Consider the following 23,347-nt stretch of genomic DNA (forward strand, 5'->3'; position numbering starts at 1 on the left):
CAATACTTGTCTCTCAGTCTCAAAGAATGACCATCTATAGTCTATTTTCTATACCGGTGCATATTTGCACCGACTCACAGGGGGTGCCATTTTAGCTCGGAAAGGTTCCTGATACCTGATTGGTCGGAAGTATTTTTGTCCGAACACCTTCATTGTTCTTGAATAATTACCAAGTAATGTGAATCGAAACTTATTCATTAACCTATATTTCTCCATCAGATATAAGTTTTGTCAATAAACAATGTGAAAGAATAAATATATTATAAAGAATCGTCTTGGTAAGTCTAAATCTAATAACACAATCCGCCGAAGTCAACGACAGCAGCTTGTTTTCGGATGCTCGCTTTGTAATTTTGTAAATATTTTAACACAAATTGGGATAAATTACACTCAGCATAAGTTAAACATGTTATTATAAACTTTCTTTGAATACCAGAATTTACCAAAAACATGGAATTAATAAAACCTGATATTTGTGAAAACTTATTGGGAGGTAAAAGAACAGCCTGTAGCGGCCTGGCGGGAAAACGATCCCATCTGACTCGTAGACGCAGTTTTTTTTTTTTCCTTCGTGACATAGTTCGGCCTATTACTTTCAGTTTAAATAGTCTTGCATTGTCTCTCTTCGTATTATTTTGCTTAGTATTTTCCCATATTCCTGTTCCTCACCTAATATCTCTATTTTCCCCAATATGCCTTCTTTCATATAGGCCTATGTGATATCCTCACTACGATTCCTTATGTTTTGTACCTTACGTCACTAAGTATGTAAATAATAATAACATAAATTTTATGCTGTGTAGCAAGTATAACCTATTCTGTAAACCTGAAATTAATCATAGTATTTTTTTTTTCATTCCCACCTCTACACTATTTTAATGAGACTAGCACGCGCTTCCCTTCAAGCCATCACTTTCGACAGAAGATAAGAAATAAGGAATCGTAGTGCGGATATCCCATATATGAAAGAAGGGATATCGGGGAAAATAAATAGATATTAGGTGAGGAACGGGAATGTGGGAAAATACTAAGCAAAATAATACGGAGAGACAATGCAAGACTATTTAAACTGAAAGGAATAGGTCGAACTATATTACGAAAGAAAAAAAAAACTGCGTCTACGACAGTCAAAAGGGATTGTTTTCCCGCCAAGCCGCTACAGGCTGTTCTTTTACCTCCCCATAAGTTTTCACAAATACTGTATCGGGTTTTATTAATTCCATGTTTTTGGTAAATTCTCGTATTCAAAGGAAGTTTATAATAACATGTTTAACTTATGCTGAGTATAATTTATCCCAATTTGTGTTAAAATATGTGAAAAATTACAAAATTACAAAGCGTGCATCTGAAAACAAGCTGCTGTCGTTGACTTAGGCGGATTGTGTTATTAAATTTAGACTTACCAAGACGATTCTTTATAATATATTTATTCTTTCACATTGTTTATTGACAAAACTTATATCTGATGGAGAAATATAGGTTAATGAATAAGTTTCGATTCACATTACTTGGGTAATTATTCGAGAACAAGGAAGGTGTTCGGACAAAAATACTTACGACCAATCAGGTATCAGGAACCTTTCCGAGCTAAAAGGGTACCCCTGTGAGGCGGTGCAAATATGCACCGCTATAAAAAATAGACTATAGTTTGTAGTTTTAGGAATGTGGTGAACTGTCATGTCACTCTAACACTCCTTTCGGGGAAATTGTCTAGAGCTAGTAATCTCTAATTTTTGCTGATTATTCTTAGCATAAAAAGGGGACATGTAAGACTGTTTTGTGTAGTATAGAATTATTTTTCTCATCGTGTATTTTCTGCAGGTTATGATTAATATCTTTTGGTTATAATGATTCACTTTTTTCAAGGTACACAAATGTTATTTATGTGGAAGTAAACATCAATCTTCAGAAACATTGGAGCTACATTTGAGAATTCACAATAAAGAAACTTATGTGAGCTGTAATACTTGTGAATATAAGACTCACAGCAAGAAGGCTCTGGCATCTCACAAAGCCAAGAAGCATAGAGAAAGTTTCCGGAAGAAAAAGACAAACAAAACCTCAAAATAAGGCTAATATACTTAAATCAAGTAAGTAATGATACAGTACGTGTTACATGTGCATCTCAATGTTAATCACACAAGAATGAGTTTCATATACCACAAAGGAGTAGTAATAAACAGACTGATATATATAGAGAATTGAGCTGAAATACATAGGCACCCGCTTGTCTTTGTGAAAAAAAAAAATTCATTATCAATCTAACTTTTCTTGCAGTACTTGAGTTAGGAAGAAAAGTCCTTAAAACTTGGCTATTGAAAATTTGATTATACTTTTCCAGTGGGAATTTTTAATTTACAATATTTTTTAAAGTATTTTATTTTTCAAAAATGTTTATACTGACAAAATATTTTGTTGTTTTGTGGCCTTGTCAGAAAGACCTCCAAGTTGCTTCAATTTTCAATTATCCCTTAATCAATCCATGAGGGTCCATAGACATGAGTCAAAATGTGACCAAATGTTTTTTGTGTTGTTTTATGTTTATAATGATTGTTATTTTGGTGATAATTTTTAGTAAATAGGATTTTTGTTTTGTTGAGCTACTTTATAATGAGTAGACAGGATTTTTGATTGCTTTGAAATGCTCATTTCATTAATATTTTGTAGTAAACCTAAACTTCCAGATCTTTACTTTGTGGTAATGAAAAAATTGTAGACAATTTTGTTGTTTTATGACGTTTTGTTGTGTTTGCATACGTTCATTTTGAAATATGCATTCTTTGCAGTGAAGGTCAATTTTTTTTTTTTATAATCACAACTAGCATTGTGTATTTTTCAAGTAAAATATATTGCATGTGAGATTGATAATTTCATCAAGAAAATTTATAAAAGATTCTATGACATAATTATATCTTTATAGAGGTTAGATAATATTCAGGAAAAATGTTTTAATCATTCATAAAAAAATGTCAAATTAACCAAACATTTTGTGTTTGCAGTGCTGGAAGGCTGCCACCTTGATCAAAGTGATATTTTGGTACTTTCTACTTACGAAGGCAGAATGTTTTAAGTATTTTTCAAGATTATTTTCTTTCCTTAAACTCAGTATTTTTATCAGTTCTAGTAAGTCATTATGATGCTATTTAAATTCTATTGATCAATTACAAGAATCAAAAATTTTTACTATATTTATCAATTCTAGTTACCATTATGATGTATCTAAATTGCATTTATCAATTACTATAATATATAACTTTTACTATTAAATTTCAATAAAATTTCCACATTTGCATACCCATGTAAATGCACACCCTTATTTTTTTTTTTTATCAGATGTTAGAAAATACATAATTCAAAATTTAAGTCGCCAATCTGCTTCAATTTTCAATTCTCCCTTAATCAATCCATTAGGGTCAATAGCCCCAAGTCAAAATGTGACCAAATGTTTTTCGTGTTGTTTTACAATAAGTTTATAATGATTGTTATTTTGGTGAACCTTCTTAAGTAAACAATATTTTTGTTTTGTTTAGTTACTTTATAATGAGGAAATAGGATTGTAGGTTGCTTTGAAATGCTTTTTTCATTAATATTTTGTAGCAAACCTAAACTTTCAGTTCCTGCTTTGTGGTAGTATTGAAAACATTGTAGACAATTTTGTTTTTTTAACATGGTTTGTTGTGTTTGCATACGTTCATTTTGAAATATTCATTCCTTGCAGTGAAGGTAAATTTTTTTATAATCACAGTTAGCATTGTGTATTTTTCAAGTAAAATATATATGATAATCATCAGGAAAATGTAAAAAAGATTCAATGGCATAATTATATCTTTAGAAAGGTCAGACAATATTCAGGATAAGTGTTTATAATCATTCATAAAAAATGGTAAATCAACCAAAAAGTTTAATGTTTGCAGTGCTGGAGGCTGCCACTCAAAGTGAGATTTGGGTAATTTCAACTTATGAAGGCAGAATGTTTTAAGTATTTTTGCTTTAGTCATTATTTTCTGATATTTAAATAAATTTCAATTACTGATTTTATTGGCAATTGTCAAGGAATATACTCTTAATCTTTCCAGAGAAAAACTGGTTCTCTTCAAGATTATATTCTTTACTGAAGCATGCTATTTTTTTATCAATTCTATTTAGTCATTATGATGGATTTAAATTGTGTTTATCAATTAAAAGTCCATAATTTTTATTATATTTATCAATTCTAGTTACCCATCATGATATATCTAAATTGGATTTATCAATTACAATAATATATAATTTTTACTATTAAATTTCAATAAATTTCTCCATTTGCATACCCATGTAAATGCAAGCCCTTATTTTTATGTATTTTAATCAGATAGTAGAAAATATATAATTCAAAATTCAAGTCACCTGGTGGAAAAGACCTCCAATTTGCTTCAATTTTCAGTCCTCCCCATAATCAAGCCATTAGGGTCCATAGGCCTAAGTCAAAATGTGACCAAATGTTTTTTTGTGTTTTACAAGTTTATAACGATTGTTATTTTGGTGATCCTTCTTAAGTGAACAAGATTGTTGTTTGTTTAGCTACTTTATAATGAGGAAACAGGATTGTTGGTTGTTATAAAATGCTCATTTTGTTATTATTTTGTAGAAAACCTAAACTTTCAGATCTTTACTTTGTGGTGATGTTGAAAATTGTTTAGACAATTTTGTTGTGTTTCCATACGTTCATTTTGAAATACATATTCTTTCCTTTCAGTCAGTGAAGGTCAATTTTTTTTATTATTACAACTAGCATTGTGTATTTTTCAAGTAAAATATATTGCATGGGAGATTGATAATCATCAGGAAAATGTATCAAGATTCAATCACATAATATATCTTTAAAAAGGTCTGACAATATTCAGGATAAATGTTTCAATCTTAAAAAATGGCAAATTAACCAAAAGTTTAATGTTTGCAATGCTGGAAGGCCGCCACTCAAAGTGAGATTTTGATACTTTCAACTTACGAAGGCAGAATGTTTTAAGTATTCTTTGCTTTAGTCATTATTCTTTGATATTTAAATGAAAGTTCAAATTTCTGTGGAGAAATTACTGATTTAGGCCATTGTGGAGGAATATACTCTTATCTTTCAAGAAAAAACATTATCTTCAAGATTATATGTTTTATCTTTCAAGAAAAAACATTATCTTCAAGATTATATGTTTTATCTTTCAAGAAAAAACATTATCTTCAAGATTATATGTTTTACTCAAACTTACTCATATTTTTGTCAATTCTAGTTACTCATTATGATGTACTTGTATCTAATTTGTATTTATCCATTACAAAAATCTATAATTTTTACAATATCAATTCTAGTTACCCATTATGATGTATCTAAATTGCATTTGTCAATTACAAGAATGTATATTTTTTACTATTAAGTTTCAATAAATTTTCCCCATTTGCATACCCATGCAAATGCAAACCCTGATTTTTTTTTTTTTCATTTTTTTTATCAGATATTAGAAAATACATCATTCAGAAGTCAAGTCTCCTTTGTGGTGTGAGGGTGAGCTGTCTCAAAAGGGGAAAGATAGGATTTGAATGTTATTAAATTAATTGTTTCTTATGATTTTTTCCCAATTAGTCTTCCACATGAGAAAATTCCAAACCATTTTGATACCTTTCTTCTAAGTGTTGGTGTATGGTATTTCATATAAACCGCATACAGAATTTAGGGGTGAAAATGCGGAGTGTAGTTTCTTGCCTTATAAAAGAAATAAGACCTTTCGTGTGGAAAACATGCCCAAGCTAGGCACCTCATGTTCATTCATAGGTTGTTTTTTGTTAGATTTGGATGTGTTAGCTTTGCTATTTATTTAATTTCCTCCATTTCCCTCTCCCAGGATTAAGTCAGTGTGTTCAAGGAATACCTGAAAGATTCAAAAGCAATGCAAGTAATTTTTTCTCATTGTGCAATCCCAGTGACTACATATAGTGAATAACATCGACAGATCATTCTTGAAACGAGCTACTGTACTGCAAAAGATAAGAGTGGCTCGCACAGGATGCCAATAAGCAGCTAGTTGGTCAAAGGAGGTTGGTATGCTTGATAGTAAATGCTTTTCAGTGTCTGGAGTAATCTAGTAGTGAAAAGTTTTACTGCAAGATTCAATTTTTATTTTTATTAAAATAATTCCCATATTAAAATTTTCCTTATAATAGTTCCGTAAAATTGAAATATGCATTTGTATGCTAATCTTTGCTTCTCCTTAATGTAACATTCAAATTGGAGAAGATATTGTCATGTGATTCAATGCTTCAAAACTAATGGATAAACAAAGTAATGAAACATATTAATACTTTTCTCAACTTTACAAACAAAATTTTAGTAATAAAAGTGTATTTCTATACTCACTCGATATTCATATTGCTTCTTCTCTAGAACCTTGGTTTAATCAATACACTATACTTGCAAAATTAAATATTTTTAAAGTAAGAAGGCAAGTATTGACGTGCCAGACTTTTTGTTATTTCAGTTTTGAAATTAAAAAAAGTCATTCCCTACCCTTTTAACGCTATAAATCACTCGCAAGGAGTTTGGCCACGTATATGAACATCAGGTACGTATTGAAATAAATTTTGTTTATTTCTGTGAATTTCCCAATGTTCATATTGCTGACTCCAACAATGATGGAGGTAGGATACCAGTTTTGGAAGGAAATAGGTCATTTATAAATTAAAGTGGAACAAAATGGTTAAAATTGCACTAACCTGGTATCGATTACTTGAAACAAATCATTTCAAAATATGGGACTCCAGATTCTTTAAATGATACTTTTAATTATTTAACTAATACCAACACTCAGAAAAATATTAAAAATTAACTGCAGCCACTACAGTAAACTGTAGGTCATAGAGCCCAGCAATCTCCTTAAGCTAGAATTCTTCAAGATTAATAAAAACCATATTGCTATGCCAAGGCTTCTATTACATTTTATTGCACTTTGGGACAGGAAAATGGACGCCCTATGCCCAGACCAAGCTGTAAAACCTTGGGTGTCTTGAAATTACAGAGAACCCTATTGTAAAAGTAATTTTACTTGCATCATTTAGGGATGGAGACAGGATTAGCTTTTTAAATAAAAAAAGGAAGTTCGTCAAGATAAGGATAGCCTCTATTGTACAAGGCTTGATGGTCTGGGTGTTTTTAAAACAAGTTACTTGATACCTTCAGAAAATGTGGATATTTATCAATATAAGGTTGACCTCGGACAGAGGTTGCTATCTACAGACTTGAGAGTCTAAATATAAAACTGATCCCGACTCTAAAGAGACTTTCGTTTGACTACAAAAAGGAAACCCAAAATTAAGACCTTGGATATTGTAATGAATTCATGGTCCCTCCGAAAGGTCGCCAGTTCATTTATTAAATCCTGAATCTAAAGCTATCAAAATGTAGCTTTTTGTAACGGTTCTTGAGAGAAATGGTGTAGTTATCTAACTTGTAAACATCTTAAGAGAAGTGGTGGAGTTATCTAACCAGAGACCAAGAAACCCCAGGAGTGGGTGGAGATGATCTAACAGACTAGGGGATCATATTGAAACATGTCCGAGTCGAGATACATGTCAAGGGTACACTTGAGAGGTTCTACTAACACGTAGATTTATTTGACATTATAGCTGATGGTTGGAGCTATTTTTCCTCAAAGTGGACCAGAAAGGAAGCAAAAAAGTCCTGGGTTTTCTGACAGGGTAACTAACTCTATAGAAATCCCATCTACGTATGACACACAGAATAGTATTGTCTTGTGGATGAAGACCTCTACCAGCTCATCAAAAAAATAAAATTGTGGGCTGAGAAAACTCGATAATACAGACCCAAGCATGAAGGTTCTGGGTCAGAAAGGAGAAAGCTAAGGTACAGTTGCCTATTTTTGCTAAAGCTGTGCAGACTAAAGTGGGCGCTGAAACAGTGGATATCACGGGCTCATGGGTCAAAGTGCTGTTCCTAAAATGTCCTGAAGGATATTCAAAGCTTAAGGAATCAAACTGTAGGAACAGGTAGATCGATGACCATTTGTTCCAGTCAAATTTAGAGCATCTCTTACCACTGCTTGAGAGTTCATAATTGGATCTACATATAGTGGAAGTTTGTGGCTTTCTTTTGCAGTGAACAGGTCTAGTTGGAGCTCTGAAAATAGCTGCAACACCTCCTATAAAGAACTGGTCCAGTGTTCATTCCGTATCAAGGACTGTCTGCCTGAATAGGGCGTCCTCTACTACGTTGAGTGAAACTGAAAGATAAAGGGTGAGAGGAACATATTAATCTGGTCAAGGAACCTCATAATGGGAGGGCTCAATTCTCAAGCAGGATCCTGATCTCTGAGGCAACATACAACCACATGGTTGTGTATGAAGATCATCCATGTGATGTCCTTTGTGGACCAATTCTTTTCAATATCAGGAGGACTGCTATCAGTTACAACACTTTTCTGAATAAAGTTGCAAACTGAGGGGACCATTCCCAAGAAAAAAATGTCTCCTCTGAATGATCTCCCCTGTCCGACCTGAACAAGTCAGCATGCATAATCACGGTAACCAGGGGAGAGGCCAAATTATGGGATGGACATAGGCCAATCAATTATCATCAGCCATATCCTGAGAATTCTTTTGCACTGACTGGGTGAATGGGCCTGAATGTCCCAAAACCCTTTACGAGCCATCCTTCTCCACACCCAATGGAGTTCTTTCCCTCTTTTCTCTTTAACAATGGATCAATTACCGTGGCAAACTGAAGAGCCAAATTTTCGTCAGTTGTCTCTTAGCAGAGAAGCAACTCGAAACCAAGGCTCTGAACCTGCTAGAATACTTCACCAAGATACTTTATAAGGCTAGTGTGGCTTTCATCATATCCATTGGTAACATAACGGCCACTGAATATCCCTCAGGAATTAGTTTAGACTTGGGAGGTTGATCAAAAGCCTCTGAACCTGCCTGTGTATTTAAGGCATAATTCATTTGTCTCCACCCAAATCAACCAGTCGTCTAAATAAGCCGAGATCTAACCTACCTGCAATCTCAGTAGTTTGATCACTACTTTCCTATATTTGTAATGATTCTTGAGGTGATGTGAAGACCAAATGGCATTAATTTAACTTCTACACCCCCTCCCAAGCTGAAACCTTAGCTAAGGTTGGAAGTGATGGGCAATAGCAACTGACCAATAGATTTATAGATCTAGTACAGGTCTAAGCCTCCTAGTGTAGTTAATGGAGGACATGCTGGACAGTTGTCAGTTTTTATATGAAAAGAGTTTATCGGTACACAGAATACCCTGCCCCTAGAAGTTGGAGACCTCCACTTCTCCGACTCATCCTAACATCTTCCTTATAAAGGAGTCGAGTTCCAGGGTCCTGACCATATGAAACGGAGTGGAATGTGTTTGCTATCCTTGACTAGCCAAGACCAATTGAGACTACAACGTGTTAACATTACCCTAAACGATCGAGACATTAGCGCATCACTATGTGGCTTTTAACCACTAACAGGTACAATGCATTATTATTTTACATTGAAACATGTTTATTGAATGGAAAGAAAATGGATTTTTTTTTTAAATTTTACATGTACATGTGTACTGAACTGAGCTTCTAGAGAAAAAGCAATATGAACATCAGGGAAGGTTCAAATTAATTATATCTTTATTTAGAATAAATTTCAGTAAATTCAACACAATACAAAATAAAACCATAATCTATCTGATGGTGAAAAGTCAATATCAACAACGAAAAAATAGTTGAAATAATTTTGTAGAATTACATCAGCAATTAAAATGGTAAAAAGCAAAAAAAAAGGAAAACCTGCAATGTCAGACCTAATACAAAAAGAATAAAAAGTATAAAAGAAATTAATTTGTTCAAATGGAAAGTCTTAATCATTAAATGATTAACAGAAACATCCATTACAACACTGATAAAAAGGTTCAAGTACACCTATCTTCCACAGTGAAAACCTCAAAGAGAGTTTACATTCACAGTATCATAATCTTGATACAATTATAACAGTGTCTAATGGCACATCAACTCATTTCAAACCATATTGCAGCAGTTGTATTAATTCAGAAAAAGTTTAGTTAAAAAACAAATTATTGTACTGCAATTCAGACTAAACTTTTCATCATAGATAAAATTATGAAAAGCCTATCCCAAAAACTTTAGTTCTACAGATTAAAATAAATTACAATTATCATTAGTTTGATTGTTAGACTGTGCTCTCTGACAGTCTTTCTTGGTTCCTCAAGAATTACCATTAGTCTCGGTTTGACCATTCATTATCTCCTCGCTTCCCTCTGTAAAATCAATAAAATCTGTTATAAAAATGTTGTGAACATTAATATATAAATGCATAAAATCTACCCATTAACCTAAACACTACACAATGCATAAAATCTACCCATCAACCTAAAGACTACATATTAGTACTACTTGTGAAATTATCCTGGGACTTTAACCATGATTGAAAGTACAGTAACATTCTTTAAGGTTGCACACTATCAAAAGAAGATACAATTGATGCATTTATTTATTTCAAATTAAAGCTATCTCTTGACATTCATTAAACATATAATGATGATAGCAAACCAAAATTAAATTTCATAAAAAATAATAAAAATTGTCAAACCCAGATTAAATTTCACAAAAAACTTATACAAACTGGCTATGGGTTTTAAAGAATATATATAGCACAGTCTGTTTGCCATCATGATTATCATGAAACACAAGAACCCTAAAATGTGTTTTAAAGAATTAAAATGGAATATATATATAGCACACCCTGTTTGCCATTATCAAGATTAACACGAAAACCCTTAAATGTGCCGGTATTGCCTCACTTGCGTCATTGGATTAAAACTTTACGACTTCAAAATTATCTAAACCCCAAAAAGCATAGGAATGACCTAGATCCAAATACTACTTTAACTTGAATCTAAATAGCACAGGTAAGTTTGTGATGTTTCAAAAACAAGCCCCAAGAACAACTGTAAAAAATTTTATACACTATTAAGTTTTCCATTAACAGAAAAGATATGAAATACTCTATTTTTTTCTGCATTGGCAGCTTTAATCTAAATCTGGCCCAGGTCCTCATCTATGCCTGTTCTCTGTAATTTTTAGACCACATTACTATTGTTCCTTTTGTTACAGTTAGACCTCACTAAGTCGGACTGAAGGGGGCTCAGGCGTCGTCCAATCTGACTTAAGAGCAAACTCCAACTTCTAGCAAATTTGCTAACATTGTAGCTACAGCAAATAGAGTATATGCACAGAGAAATGTGAAAACTTTCTTACACAAAATTGCACGTTGCAATACCCTTATTGCTAATTTTTATTTGTGTGAAATATGGTTTTTTTGTTATACTATAACCTTCCTAATCTACCTGCTATTGGTATGTTATATGATAAGTCAACATTGAATAATGAAAAAAAAAAAAAACGACAAAATATAGAATAAAGCTATGTGACTATAAACAGAATTTTAATCATTAAAATTTCAAATTTTCTATACTCACTAATTCTCATATTTCTTACATCTTTGGAGTGTCAATGTTACTTCTTAAAATTTAGAAGTTTTGTTTTCTATCCTTCCAATACACTAATGCCTGTAGTAAAATGAGACCAGTGTCTAACAACAATAATGTAATATCGCTTCTTCAATCTCAAAGTAAAAATACTTGCCTATCCTCTTGACGCCTCTAAGCAGTGATGAGGAGGGTGGGGCCATATATGAACATCAGGTGAGTATAGAAATAAATTTTATTAAAAAAAATTTCTTTATCAAGTACATTACATCAGAAGTGGTGAGTAGCCAGTGAAAGGAATACATAGGACATTTAGTTTCCTATGATCAATTAAATAACATCCTAGACCCATCTATGAACAGGCGAGTATAGAAATAAGATAGTTTATTTCAAGAAATAAGACATTTTATTTAAAAAATCTCATCAAGTACATTACATTAGAAGTGGTGGGTAGCCAGTGAAAGGAAGAGATAGGACATTTAGTTTCCATCTTGATATCCACCTTTGGATTGTGCAAGTTGACCCTTCAATGCTGATAGCAATAAATGGGGTAGAAAAACCGCGCTCCCACTCACCAATGATTGATTGATTCATTTGAGGTTTTCTGGCATCCTGACATCTAAGGTCATGGATGCTGTAGTGGTTTGCGGACTGTGGCCAGATGTAGCACGCAGACTGCCTAGTGCCCGAATACCGACCACACTCCAACATTCACTACACAAAAAGATAAAACGGTGTATTACCCAAAAATCTGAGCAACAGGTAGACAGTCAAGGATGAACTGGGCACTAGGCACCACCCCTTGACTTTATACTGGGCAAGGGTACCCAGCTAGAACTGTAGTTGCTTGATATTATTCCAGAAGTAAGCCGTCATGGAGTCCTATATAAATGGCAGCAGCATGCTTTCAAGGTAGGATATTTTTTTGGCTCGAGTAAACTTTATGAACGTGAGGAGAGAAAAATTATATTAAAAGCATATAAAAAAAAATCTCTAAATTGGTAGCTGGGAAGGGGACAGATTATGCATGGGAATGGAACGGTCCCTATTATAATAAAAAATACAAAATAGTTCTATTTAAAACAAAGGAAAGAAGAAAATAAATACCTTGGTGAGACATATATCTCCATACATAGACTCTTGAGGAATCAATCCTCTAAATATTTAATCTAAATATACAAGTTAACTAGTACACTATACCGGTACATATATAGGCTAAATTTAAATGTAATTTGAACGGTTGTTTCCATTACTATCAAAGAGATTATAAGACAAGGTTACACATCTGACCTCTCGCTGCAATCTCGCCTTTACATCAGAAAGGAAAAATTTGTGATAAATGAAAAACAAAGCTTACAATCCTCAGTGTTACACCCAGAGGGGACGGCTAAATAGCCTATCAAATACAGTATAGTAACTCCCTAAAGCCACGCTACAAACATCTTCATATAGTACATTAATAAACACCACATTGTGTACGTTGGTGTTGCCTGGGTGGTCCAACGATCTCACCAAACAACACTACTGTTACAATAAATGTCCAGACAAAATTTTTTCAGCAGGCAACCCTAGCAGCTACAATCATTGTCAAAGTTTCCAGCTGGCGGCACAAGAAATCATCAAGCTTAATGGAGAATTCCACCACTTTGCATTTAACGATCTACCCTGTGAGTCAGCAGTCTGGACATAAATCTACGACTACCTAATGATAAATGTTTCTCAACCATAGGTTTTTTTTCACTAAAGTGTCCACTGCAGTAACATCCTAAGAATACCCCGCAGTAAATTATGATTGCTCTCACCTAGCACTCAGTTCAATATTTAAACAAAACGGCACCAGAAATGATATCACCGCATGTGGTAATAAAACAGTCAACACTATCAGCAAGGTCAAACTTAGCACTTTCAAATTCCTTTACAGTGCCCGGTCGTTGGCAGGATACTCTTACCTGACAACTGATTTGAAATTAAAAGGGCATCAAAAGCAGTAGGGAGTCCTACTCGCTCTCGCCACCTATCTTTTATTCAGATAATTTAATCCAAGTGAACCTGTTTCTTTTTTGACAATCTTCACCATCTTATAGGTTATTTCTAGCCTATAATCCCTGCTGGGTGCAGGGCACCATCACTCAGTAATAAAAAAGAAGAATTTTTTGGTGATGGACTGGAGATCAAATAAACAGTACACAAAATTTATGAAATGCAATAATGCATTACAGTATATAAATACAGTACAACCTAACTAATGATAATTAAATCTAGAAATAATTTTTATTTTTCCTATGTATTTCTTCACAATGCTAGCTCACCAACGATCCACCATCTTTCAGTTATACTCTCAACAGAGTTGTCTTTGTTTGCTGCTGCCATCTCTACAAACATTGTCATACATAGGAATATTATATATGGATTATAAAGCACAAAGTCATAAATTACAACAATTATTCCAAACAAACAAAATAGATAAATAAAACCACTGCAACTAACACCTACCTATTATAAACAATACTTATTACGAATGAATAATCCTATACAATAGCTGAAAACGCCTGTCTGTCAAGACCAATAGCCTTTGGATGGCCCATTGCTCTTGGCTGTGTTGCATGACTATCGTTCAGAATTTAAACTACTGTATGATATTAGTAATGTTAGAAGGATATATGCCCATTTTCATGGCTAGTTGGAATCATTGATATTATTTGTTATCAATAAGGGTATTGCTGTCATCATCATCATCATCACTTCGTAATTGTTGATAAGAAAACTTCGTCAAGCCATACATTGAGATTGCCCAGTTGCCACTTTTCCACCATCATCTTGAACCCCTACCTGGTTATATCTTTCTAGCCCCATCCCCACATGTTTGAGATTTAAAGGTCTTCAGTTATTATGAGATCATTCTGGTAGAGGTTTAAAAAAAAATATACTATATATATATGTATGACAAAATTTCATTCATTTTATTATCCAGATGTTTACCAAGATTTCATAAATATACAGATATTGAGAGTACAGTGAACCCTCGTTTATCGCGGTAGATAGGTTCTAGACGCGGCCGCGATAGGTGAAAATCCGCGAAGTAGTGACACCATATTTACCTATTTATTCAACATGTATATTCAGACTTTTAAAACCTTCCCTTGTACGTAGTACTGTTAACAAACTACCCTTTAATGTACAGAACACTTAATGCATGTACTACAGTACCCTAAACTAAAACAGGCACAAATATTAAAGGCAATTTTATATCATGCGTTTCCTAAACACGCTAAAAAGCACGTTAAAAAATGGCAACCAATGTTTTGTTTACATTTATCTCTGATCATAATGAAGAAACAAACTGGAGGTAGAGCTTTGCTTATTACCCAGACATATTTCCCATACTATTCCCTTAGAACTACATCACATCTTCCTACTTTAGATATATATATATATATATATATGTATATATATATATATATAATGTGTGTGTGTGTATATATATATATATATATATATATATATATATATATATATATATATACATACCTACATATATACATACATACATATATACATAAATACATGCATACATATATATATATATATATATATATGCTACTGTATATATATGGGTTATGGAAAAAATCCGCGAAGTGGTGAATCCGCGATGGTCGAACCGCGAAGTAGAGAGGGTTCACTGTAATGTATTTCTTGAAGAGCTTGTCGAGGGAACACCTATAAGGCGCTGGACATCTGGTCATGAAACGATAAATAAAATAGTAATAATACTAAGAGTCAAGGTGAAGAAATCTCGCCATTGGACTCTGTCGGCTTGATCTCTCCACACTGACTACTCTGTGTCGGTTAAGGGGACCGTCCGCCATGGGGTTTTGACATAACTTTCAGAAATCGAAAATTATTTTATTGCTTCTATGTATGCATAAACATATCGTACATGTTCCCCAGAAGTTTCAGCCAATTATTTTTACAAATAATGAAGATATAGCGGTCTTTAAATGATGACGTCATCCTTACTGTGTCGTCTGCATGACTGAGTTTGACAAAATCGTCTTTGTGTGTTATTTTTGCATATCTATAGCGATTTTTCACTTATGTTTTGATCTATCGTACGTCTGGCAGAAATGGAAGGTATTGGTAGAGCGTAGTTGAATGAAATCTACTCCTAAGAGAACAGAAGCCAGAGTTTCCAAACACTTACAGAAGTTATAATGCATGCGTTTGTTTACTTGAAGTTCGTATGTAGATTGTTTTCACAACGTCCTTAGGAACTTTATAGCAAGGCCAATGTTACCTAAGGTCACTAAAAGAACAAATAGTCAATAATTTTTCCAAACAATGAAGATATAGCGGTCATTAAATGATGACGTCATCCTTACTGCGTCGTCTACCTGACTGAGTTTGACAGAATCGTAGTTTTTCTCTCTCTCTCTCTCTCTCTCTCTCTCTCTCTCTCTCTCTCGAATTATCTAAAACTGCCATTTATACAAATACTATAATTCTCTCTCTCTCTCTCTCTCTCTCTCTCTCTCTCTCTCTCGAAGTTTGTATGTAGATTGTGCTTTCATAACGTCCTCGGGAACTTTATAGCAATGCCAATGTTACCTAAGGTCATAAAAAGGACAAATAGTTTATAATTTTTCCAAACGATGATATAGCGGTCTTTAAATTATGACGTCATCCTTACTGTCGTCTGCATGACTGAGTTTGACAGAATCATAGTTACGTTTATCTCTCTCTCTCTCTCTCTCTCTCTCTCTCTCTCTCTCTCTCTCTCTCGAATTATTTAAAACTGCCATTTATACAAATTCTATAATAACAATGTTCAACTCTTAGAATCAAATAATGGTTGATCTCTCTCTCTCGATCTCTCTCGATCTCTCTCTCTCTCTCTCTCTCTCTCTCTCTCTCTCTCAATTAGAACTGCCATCTACAGTATATCAACCAAATGCTATCACTCCAAAATTATATTCATGATTTCTCTCTCTCTCTCTCTCTCTCTCTCTCTCACTCAATTAGAACTGCCATCTATAGTATATCAACCAAATGCTATCACTCCAAAATTATATTCATGATTTCTCTCTCTCTCTCTCTCTCTCTCTCTCTCTCTCTTCTCTCTCTCTCTCTCTCTCTCTCTCTCTCTCTCTCTCTCTCTCTCTCTCATATTTTTCAATATATCATACTTCTGGCAGAAATGAAAGGCATTGGTAGACGGCAGGTAAATGAAAACTACCAGCTACGAGAACATCAGCAAAGTTTCCAAAGACATATAGAAATTATAATGCATGTGTTTACTTACTTGAAGTTCGTATGTAGATTGTGCTTTAACAACGTCCTCTGGAACTTAATAGCAATGCCAATGTTACATAAGGTGATAGAAAGAACAAAAAGTAAGTGGAGAACAAGAAAAAAGAACCAAGAAAGAGGGAAACATGAATAAGAGTACAGAGCTGAAACCTGCTAACTAAAACACTGGCAACGAGGAAAGATCGCTGGCATCTCTAACATAGGAATAGTAAACTGAGGGTTCAAATACCTCGTTTAGGGTGCATTTATGTAAGAATAAACAAAAAAGTTATCATGATAATATTATCTTGATTTCTTTAAGAAAAGAAGCGAAAATGTGTTGCAAATGTTTGGGAGCTCATAACTCAAAAACATACTTATTCACACTTAGGTACATTTTTCTCACGTATTTGTTGTTCGATATTAGAGAGAAAGATATCATTGAAAAGAAGAATAAAAATCCCACAATTCTGTCAGACAAAATTTTGATTTTCTTTTTATATTTTTTTCACGAATATTTTCCGCCTAGACGAGGAAAAAAAAATTCATTAAAAAAAAAACAGACAGGGAAATCAAAATTCTGTCAGACAGAATTGTTCGGTTGATAGAGTAATTTTTATGGTATAAGTTTCAATCATAGACTCCTTTAAGGAAGGACTGGAACGTCAGGACCTCGGGGTTTTTAACTTGAGTCTGAAAGATTAACTTGAGTCTGGACTAAAATGACTTCTAGAAGAGCTAGAAACACGTTCTCTGGATCAACATGGGGGTTTTTGAGGATGGTGAGTTCAATAGTAACATTTTCAACACCACCTGGGGTCATCTTCAAGGTCTAAAGGTCATTTATCAAGGTCAAATTTGTGAATTTTGGTAATTTTTGCTCGTTTTTTGTGTGTAACTCATAGATGGTGAGAGATAGCTGATTATAATATGAGGCAAGTCTGCAGAGCTGTCCGAATTTAATATATATTGTCATATATCGTCCTTCAAGAAAGGACTGGAACGTCCCCTGATCGGGGTTTTTAACTTGAGTCTGAAGGATTAACTTGAGTCCTGGACTAAAATGACTTCTAAGAAGGGCTAGAAACACGTTCTCTGAGTCAAAATGGGGGTTTTTGAGGACGGTGAGTTCAATAGTGACATTTTCAACACCACCTGGGGTCATCTTCATCATCTTCAAGGTCAAAAGGTCATATTTCAAGGTCAAAATAGTGAAATTTGGTCATTTTTACTCGTTTTTGTGTGTAACTCATAGATGGTGAGGGATGGCTGATTATAATAAGAGGCAAGTCTGTAGTTCTGTCCAAATTTAATATATATTGTCAAATATTGTATTACTCAAACATTCCAAACAAGCCCTAAAACAATGAAACACTAAAATAAGAAATAAAGAACGGTATTTCTCATCACAACAAAACTCAAAGACATTAACATTTGATTAGATGAACTTCGCTAGATGGAGAGCTTTTCTTGCCTCCTGAGGCATCTCACAGCCTTTTCTTTGTCACTTACATTGAGAACCTGAGCTTTCAATAGAATGTTGGCTAAAGTCGTACCGTTCTTTATTTCTTATTTAAGCGTTTCATTGTTTTAGGGCTTGTTTGGAATGGGGATTTCCCAGGAATAAAAATAACATCCCAAGAATTTTCCCAGAAGAAAAAAAAACGGGGATTTCCCAGGAATAAAAATAAAATCCCGAGAATTTTCCCAGACAAAAAAAAAAAAAAAAAAAAAAAAAAATCTGGATCTCGGGATCCCGGGGAACAATCCCTAGTTTAGACCCCCATGGGCAGACAGTCCTTAAAAAGGAAACGTGTGGAAAAATTTTTAGCTTTTAGGCAAGTTGCTTTTAATCGTTAGCCAAATAAAAGGTTTTTGACAGGAGAACAATACAGTACTACCTCTTTGCTCTAACGAGCCAAATTAAGAAGTGACATTCAGTTTCTAGTAATAATGTAAGCAGGGTGGTTGATCTATGCTAAATAGCGGAGGGTAGTTACACCTCGCGTAAAAGTCTTACAGCTCGTTTTAGCTGTCGCTAAAGTATATTTCCACTATAAGAGCATAAAGGTTAGTATATAGTACCTTAATAATTTTTTTTTTTTCATCATAGCCGAGCTTTTCATTGAGAGAATGAACAGCACATGAATTATAGTAAGTTTCACTGAAATATTTCACAATATAATATTGTAAACATTGGGACAAAAACCTTACCTTGTTTGGGTATGAACTTGAGGGAATGTGAGAATATTCAGAAACGTGACATCTGTCCATCAGGTCCGTCTTTCAGGAACTCGTGTCCTAACCCATTACCACATTTTCCACAAGATACCTATGAAGTAAAAAAATATCTTAACATGCAGCATCAAAGAAATTATCAATATAAATATTGTTCCGTACAGCTCCAGCAATTTATCTCATAAATCAACTCTTACATACCTCACAAAGTCATAAGTCTATTGAATTATGCTTAACCCCAAGAAGGCTATTGGATGTAATTTCATCCACCATTTCTACTCCCTTAGGCGCCATATGAAGTAATTTACATCCAGTAACTACCATTCTAAGGAGTATGGCTGGTGTATCTCGAGTAGATAGGGTTAGGAACGAAGTAGTGAGGGTGAGAACGGGTGTAAGAAATGAGTTAGCAGCTAGAGTGGATATGAATGGGTTGAGGTGGTTTGGCCATGTTGAGAGAATGGAAAATGGCTGTCTGCTAAAGAAGGTGATGAATGCAAGAGTTGATGGGAGAAGTACAAGAGGAAGGCCAAGGTTTGGGTGGATGGATGGAGTGAAGGAAGCTCTGGGTGATAGGAGGATAGATGTGAGAGAGGCAAAATAGCGTGCTAGAAATAGGAATGAATGGCGAGAGATTGTGACACAGTTCTGGTAGGCCCTGCTGCTTCCTCCGGTGCCTTGGATGACCGCGGAGGTAGCAGCAGTAGGGGATTCAGCATTATGAAGCTTCATCTGTGGCGGATGATGTGGGAGGGTGGGCTGTGCAACCCTAGCAGTACCAGCCAAACTCAGCTGAGTCCCTTGTCAGGCTGGGAGGAACATAGAGAGGAGACGTCCCCTTTTTTTGTTTCATTTGTTTGATGTCGGCTACCCCCCAAAATTGGGGGAAGTACCTTGGTATATGTATGTAACTACCATTCTTTTGGGAGTTAAAGTCCCTTGTGGTCTCCTAAGAATCCAATACTACATGAATACCAAAAAATATTGTCTACCCTACTCTGCAGCCAGTGTACCAACATGCAAATCACAGAATCAGTGTGTATAAGGGAGGCCATCGAATTCAGGCCCACTAGAACTTGATAGAGAACCTTAGTAGTTGAAATTCATCTGCTAAAAGTAACGATACTACTACATTATGCGTGTTATAGGAAGGAACCAACCTCCTATAATCCAACTCTCTAAAATCAAGGTTGGGGGAGTCGAGCGAGGCGCTAATTATCTGATTTAGGTCAAAGACATTACAGATAGGTAGAAAATACCAATACAATATAAACAAATATTTTAGCATACTTTAGGAAAGTACACTTGTAATGCATGAGGACCTTGTAAAGCAATAAAGAAATGTGGCATACAGTACATATTTTAGTGTTGCTGTTCCGTTCTATAACGATTGTCCATGGAACATGTGTTCATTGTTGTTGTATATATGAGGTGTGTATAATAAATGGGTCATTTTGATGCGAGTTAATAAGCGAGTTAAAGATCAGACTAGCCACAGGATACATTACATCCTGTCTTACTGAAATGAATATCTTAGATAAGTGGGGACTTGTGTTTGTGAGCCTATCTCTGTTAGTTATGTGGTCATGATACGAGGGGAATGGTAGATATACTACCCTTTTCCTAAGTGAGTTTTATAATGGAGGTTTTCATTTAAAACATTTCCATTACAGATGAATGAGATCACAGTAAACTAAAATGCATTCGGGTTGGATGTGATAACCCCCCTAACCTGAACTGAGGTCACGAGTGTTGTAGGGTACATTGTGATTGTTTAGTTGATTGGGGCAGGGCTTGGGGTCCTGGAAAATGTTCCATTTGTTTTGAGTGGATCAATTCTGCTTAGAATACAGATCCTGAGCCAGAAGATGAAAGAGCCACGGTCGTTTTCCTCCTTTCAATGTGGATGAAAGGATTTTCTAAGATTGCATGGCCTGCTGAGTATCTAACCAGTAAGGATTTACGAGATATTAGCCTTGACTTACCAATTTTAGCAGTTAGGGGTTATGGATATGGCATCAAAGTGGACCAGGCCTCTCTCCATGTTCTAGACTTTGGATCTGAGGACAACCTGGACTGCAGAGTCCTCAGGATTCCTCAGAGGGGGCTTTAGTTTTCTTGAAGAAGCATCCCACAGGGGACATCTTAATGACCACCTTGCAGCCTAGGTTAGATCAAAGCCTGGGTTCCATTAAATAGGTTACTATCCACCTGGGATTTAGTGCGCTTGTGTCTCCCATGGATGCCTCACTTATAACCAGAATAGAAGAGGCCTTGATTACAACTAGAATAGAAGCAGCCTTGATCTGCTCCTTCTACGATCAGCCAAATCATTGTGCATCCCATGCAGGTAGTGTTAGTTTGCCATTTGCTTCCTTTCCACTCCAGCCTGGGGATTTGGCTGCCTTGGGCCTTTGGGTCATCAGCTCCATAGGAAGGCTCCAGTGGGGGATTTAACTTTCGGTCCTTTGGATTTGGCTGTGGCTGGGCCTTCGGTTACCAGCTTCAAAGGGAAACTCCAGGGTGGACTCTTTCTTCCATTCCTGTAGACTTGGCTGTGGCTGGACCTTTGGGTTACCAGCTTCCAAAGAAGGCTCCAATGGGGTCTCTTTTATCTGATCCTAGGGATTTTTCTGTGAATGGACCTTCAGGTTCCCAGCTTCCAAGGAAGGGTACAATGGGAGCTTTTCCTATCGTTCCACAAAATTAAATTGGGTAATTACTGCTATGAATATTCAAATAGCTCTAATTTCAGTTAATAACAGGATAAGAGCGGATTCTATTCCAAACACAGCAAAAAAAACCCCGAGGGCGGGCAGGCTGTGGCACACGCACACCACCCCCCGCCCAACATCCAAAGAAAAGGAAGCAAAGGAAGGGGGAGACGGGAGATCGATGCCCCCCCCCCTCCCGGGCATGACAGTAGAATCAGCCGAGGCAGCAGTGAGTGCGTGTTATTATCTTGGCCTATAGTATCAACTGTTGTATTTATTTTCTTTGCGTACAGTTTAGGGAATCTACAAACATTTGTAAACTGGCCCATTTTTCTTCAGCAAGTATTGAAGCCACAACAGTGGGATGAGGGAGCTTCTGTATGGATGTAGAGAAGAGGGATTTAGTAGTTAACCCTTAGCGATCCTGTGATAGATGTGCTTCTTGGCCAAAGTCAAATTTCTTTCAGCATAAATATACGGACTTGCCATTCGATGACATTGAATCTGAGAACTTTTCAGCAAATCCAGACTCATGATGGAGATTCAGAGATCCATCTCTTAAGGCAATGTCCCCAGCTAACCTGAAGGAGGTTATTATGATACCGTATCCAACGCTTGGGGTTTTCTTCTAGACCACAGTTTGCTGGATGTTTCTGTGGTTGGAATGACAGTGTCAGATGAAAAAACTCCTTTTTTTACTTAAATGGTGAAATTGGCGTCAGAGTCAATGAGGGAGGTGCTGCTAAAGGTGCTTTTATGTGGCACAAAGAGTGCAGCTCCTTTTTGGGGAATACTGTATATCCTAAAGAGTTTGAAGGTTTCACAGAATTAAAATGGTTTCATGAAGTCTTTCTTCCTACAACTGGGATGCTCAGATTAGTACCAATCCTTGTCTGCGGTGGCTACCTTGGAAGTTGGGGCTACAGGGGGATCACAGATGGCAACTTCAGCGGTAGTAAAGCTAGCATGTACACTCGTGTACTAGGCATGTGCATATGTTGTAGTTCTTGCTTGGTTGTAGATAGTTGTCCTGAAATGGGCATTTGTCTGCTTATTAACATTCTGGTACTGTACTAAGCCTTTGGAGAACACACAGCAATTTAACCATGAAAAAAGGGTTTTGACAAAAGGAAAATGACAAATTTGGAAATAATTTGTATTTTTCTTAACGATACAAACCTGTAGCTATTTATTAGGGGTATTACTTTCGGCGAAGCTGAAAGACTGGCCATTAGACTTTTAGCAAAGGTTAACATCCCCCACTCGCTAGTTAGCGGGGAGGGGGGAGCGTTTAGTAACTACCCCTCTCACTCACACACCTGGGCTGTGAACCTCACTTTGCTTGGAGGTAGGATTTCCAGGGGGACTGTTGCAGGCAGGCCAATTGTATAAATAGCTACAGGTTTGTATTGTTAGGAAAAATACAAATTACTTCCAAATTTGTCATTTGTTTCTTAACTAAAATACAAACCAAAGCTATTTATAAGGGGTTGACTCACCCATTAGGAGGGTACAAGTCCCTGCCAATCTGGCTTTTCAGCTTTGACCCGGGGATTCCCCTCTG

At 35.4% G+C, this 23,347-nt stretch overlaps 1 protein-coding gene and 1 pseudogene across 1 annotated transcript in view; one reads left to right on the forward strand and one right to left on the reverse strand.

The window, feature by feature from the left end:
* The window catches only part of LOC137639743 (uncharacterized), a 211,274-nt gene extending 208,029 nt beyond the window's left edge, over nt 1–3,245 (forward strand). The window contains exons 9-10 of the mRNA XM_068371988.1: nt 1,867–2,090; nt 3,000–3,245. Coding sequence (XP_068228089.1) covers nt 1,867–2,070 — 204 coding nt within the window. The 3' untranslated portion in view covers nt 2,071–2,090; nt 3,000–3,245. The remainder of the gene's footprint in view (nt 1–1,866; nt 2,091–2,999) is intronic.
* A 3,082-nt stretch (nt 3,246–6,327) lies between these two features.
* LOC137640176 (methionine-R-sulfoxide reductase B1-like) overlaps nt 6,328–23,347 on the reverse strand; it is a 72,306-nt pseudogene continuing 55,286 nt past the window's right edge.

This window comes from Palaemon carinicauda, chromosome 4 (genome assembly GCF_036898095.1).
Source record: "Palaemon carinicauda isolate YSFRI2023 chromosome 4, ASM3689809v2, whole genome shotgun sequence".
Lineage (NCBI taxonomy): Eukaryota > Metazoa > Arthropoda > Malacostraca > Decapoda > Palaemonidae > Palaemon > Palaemon carinicauda.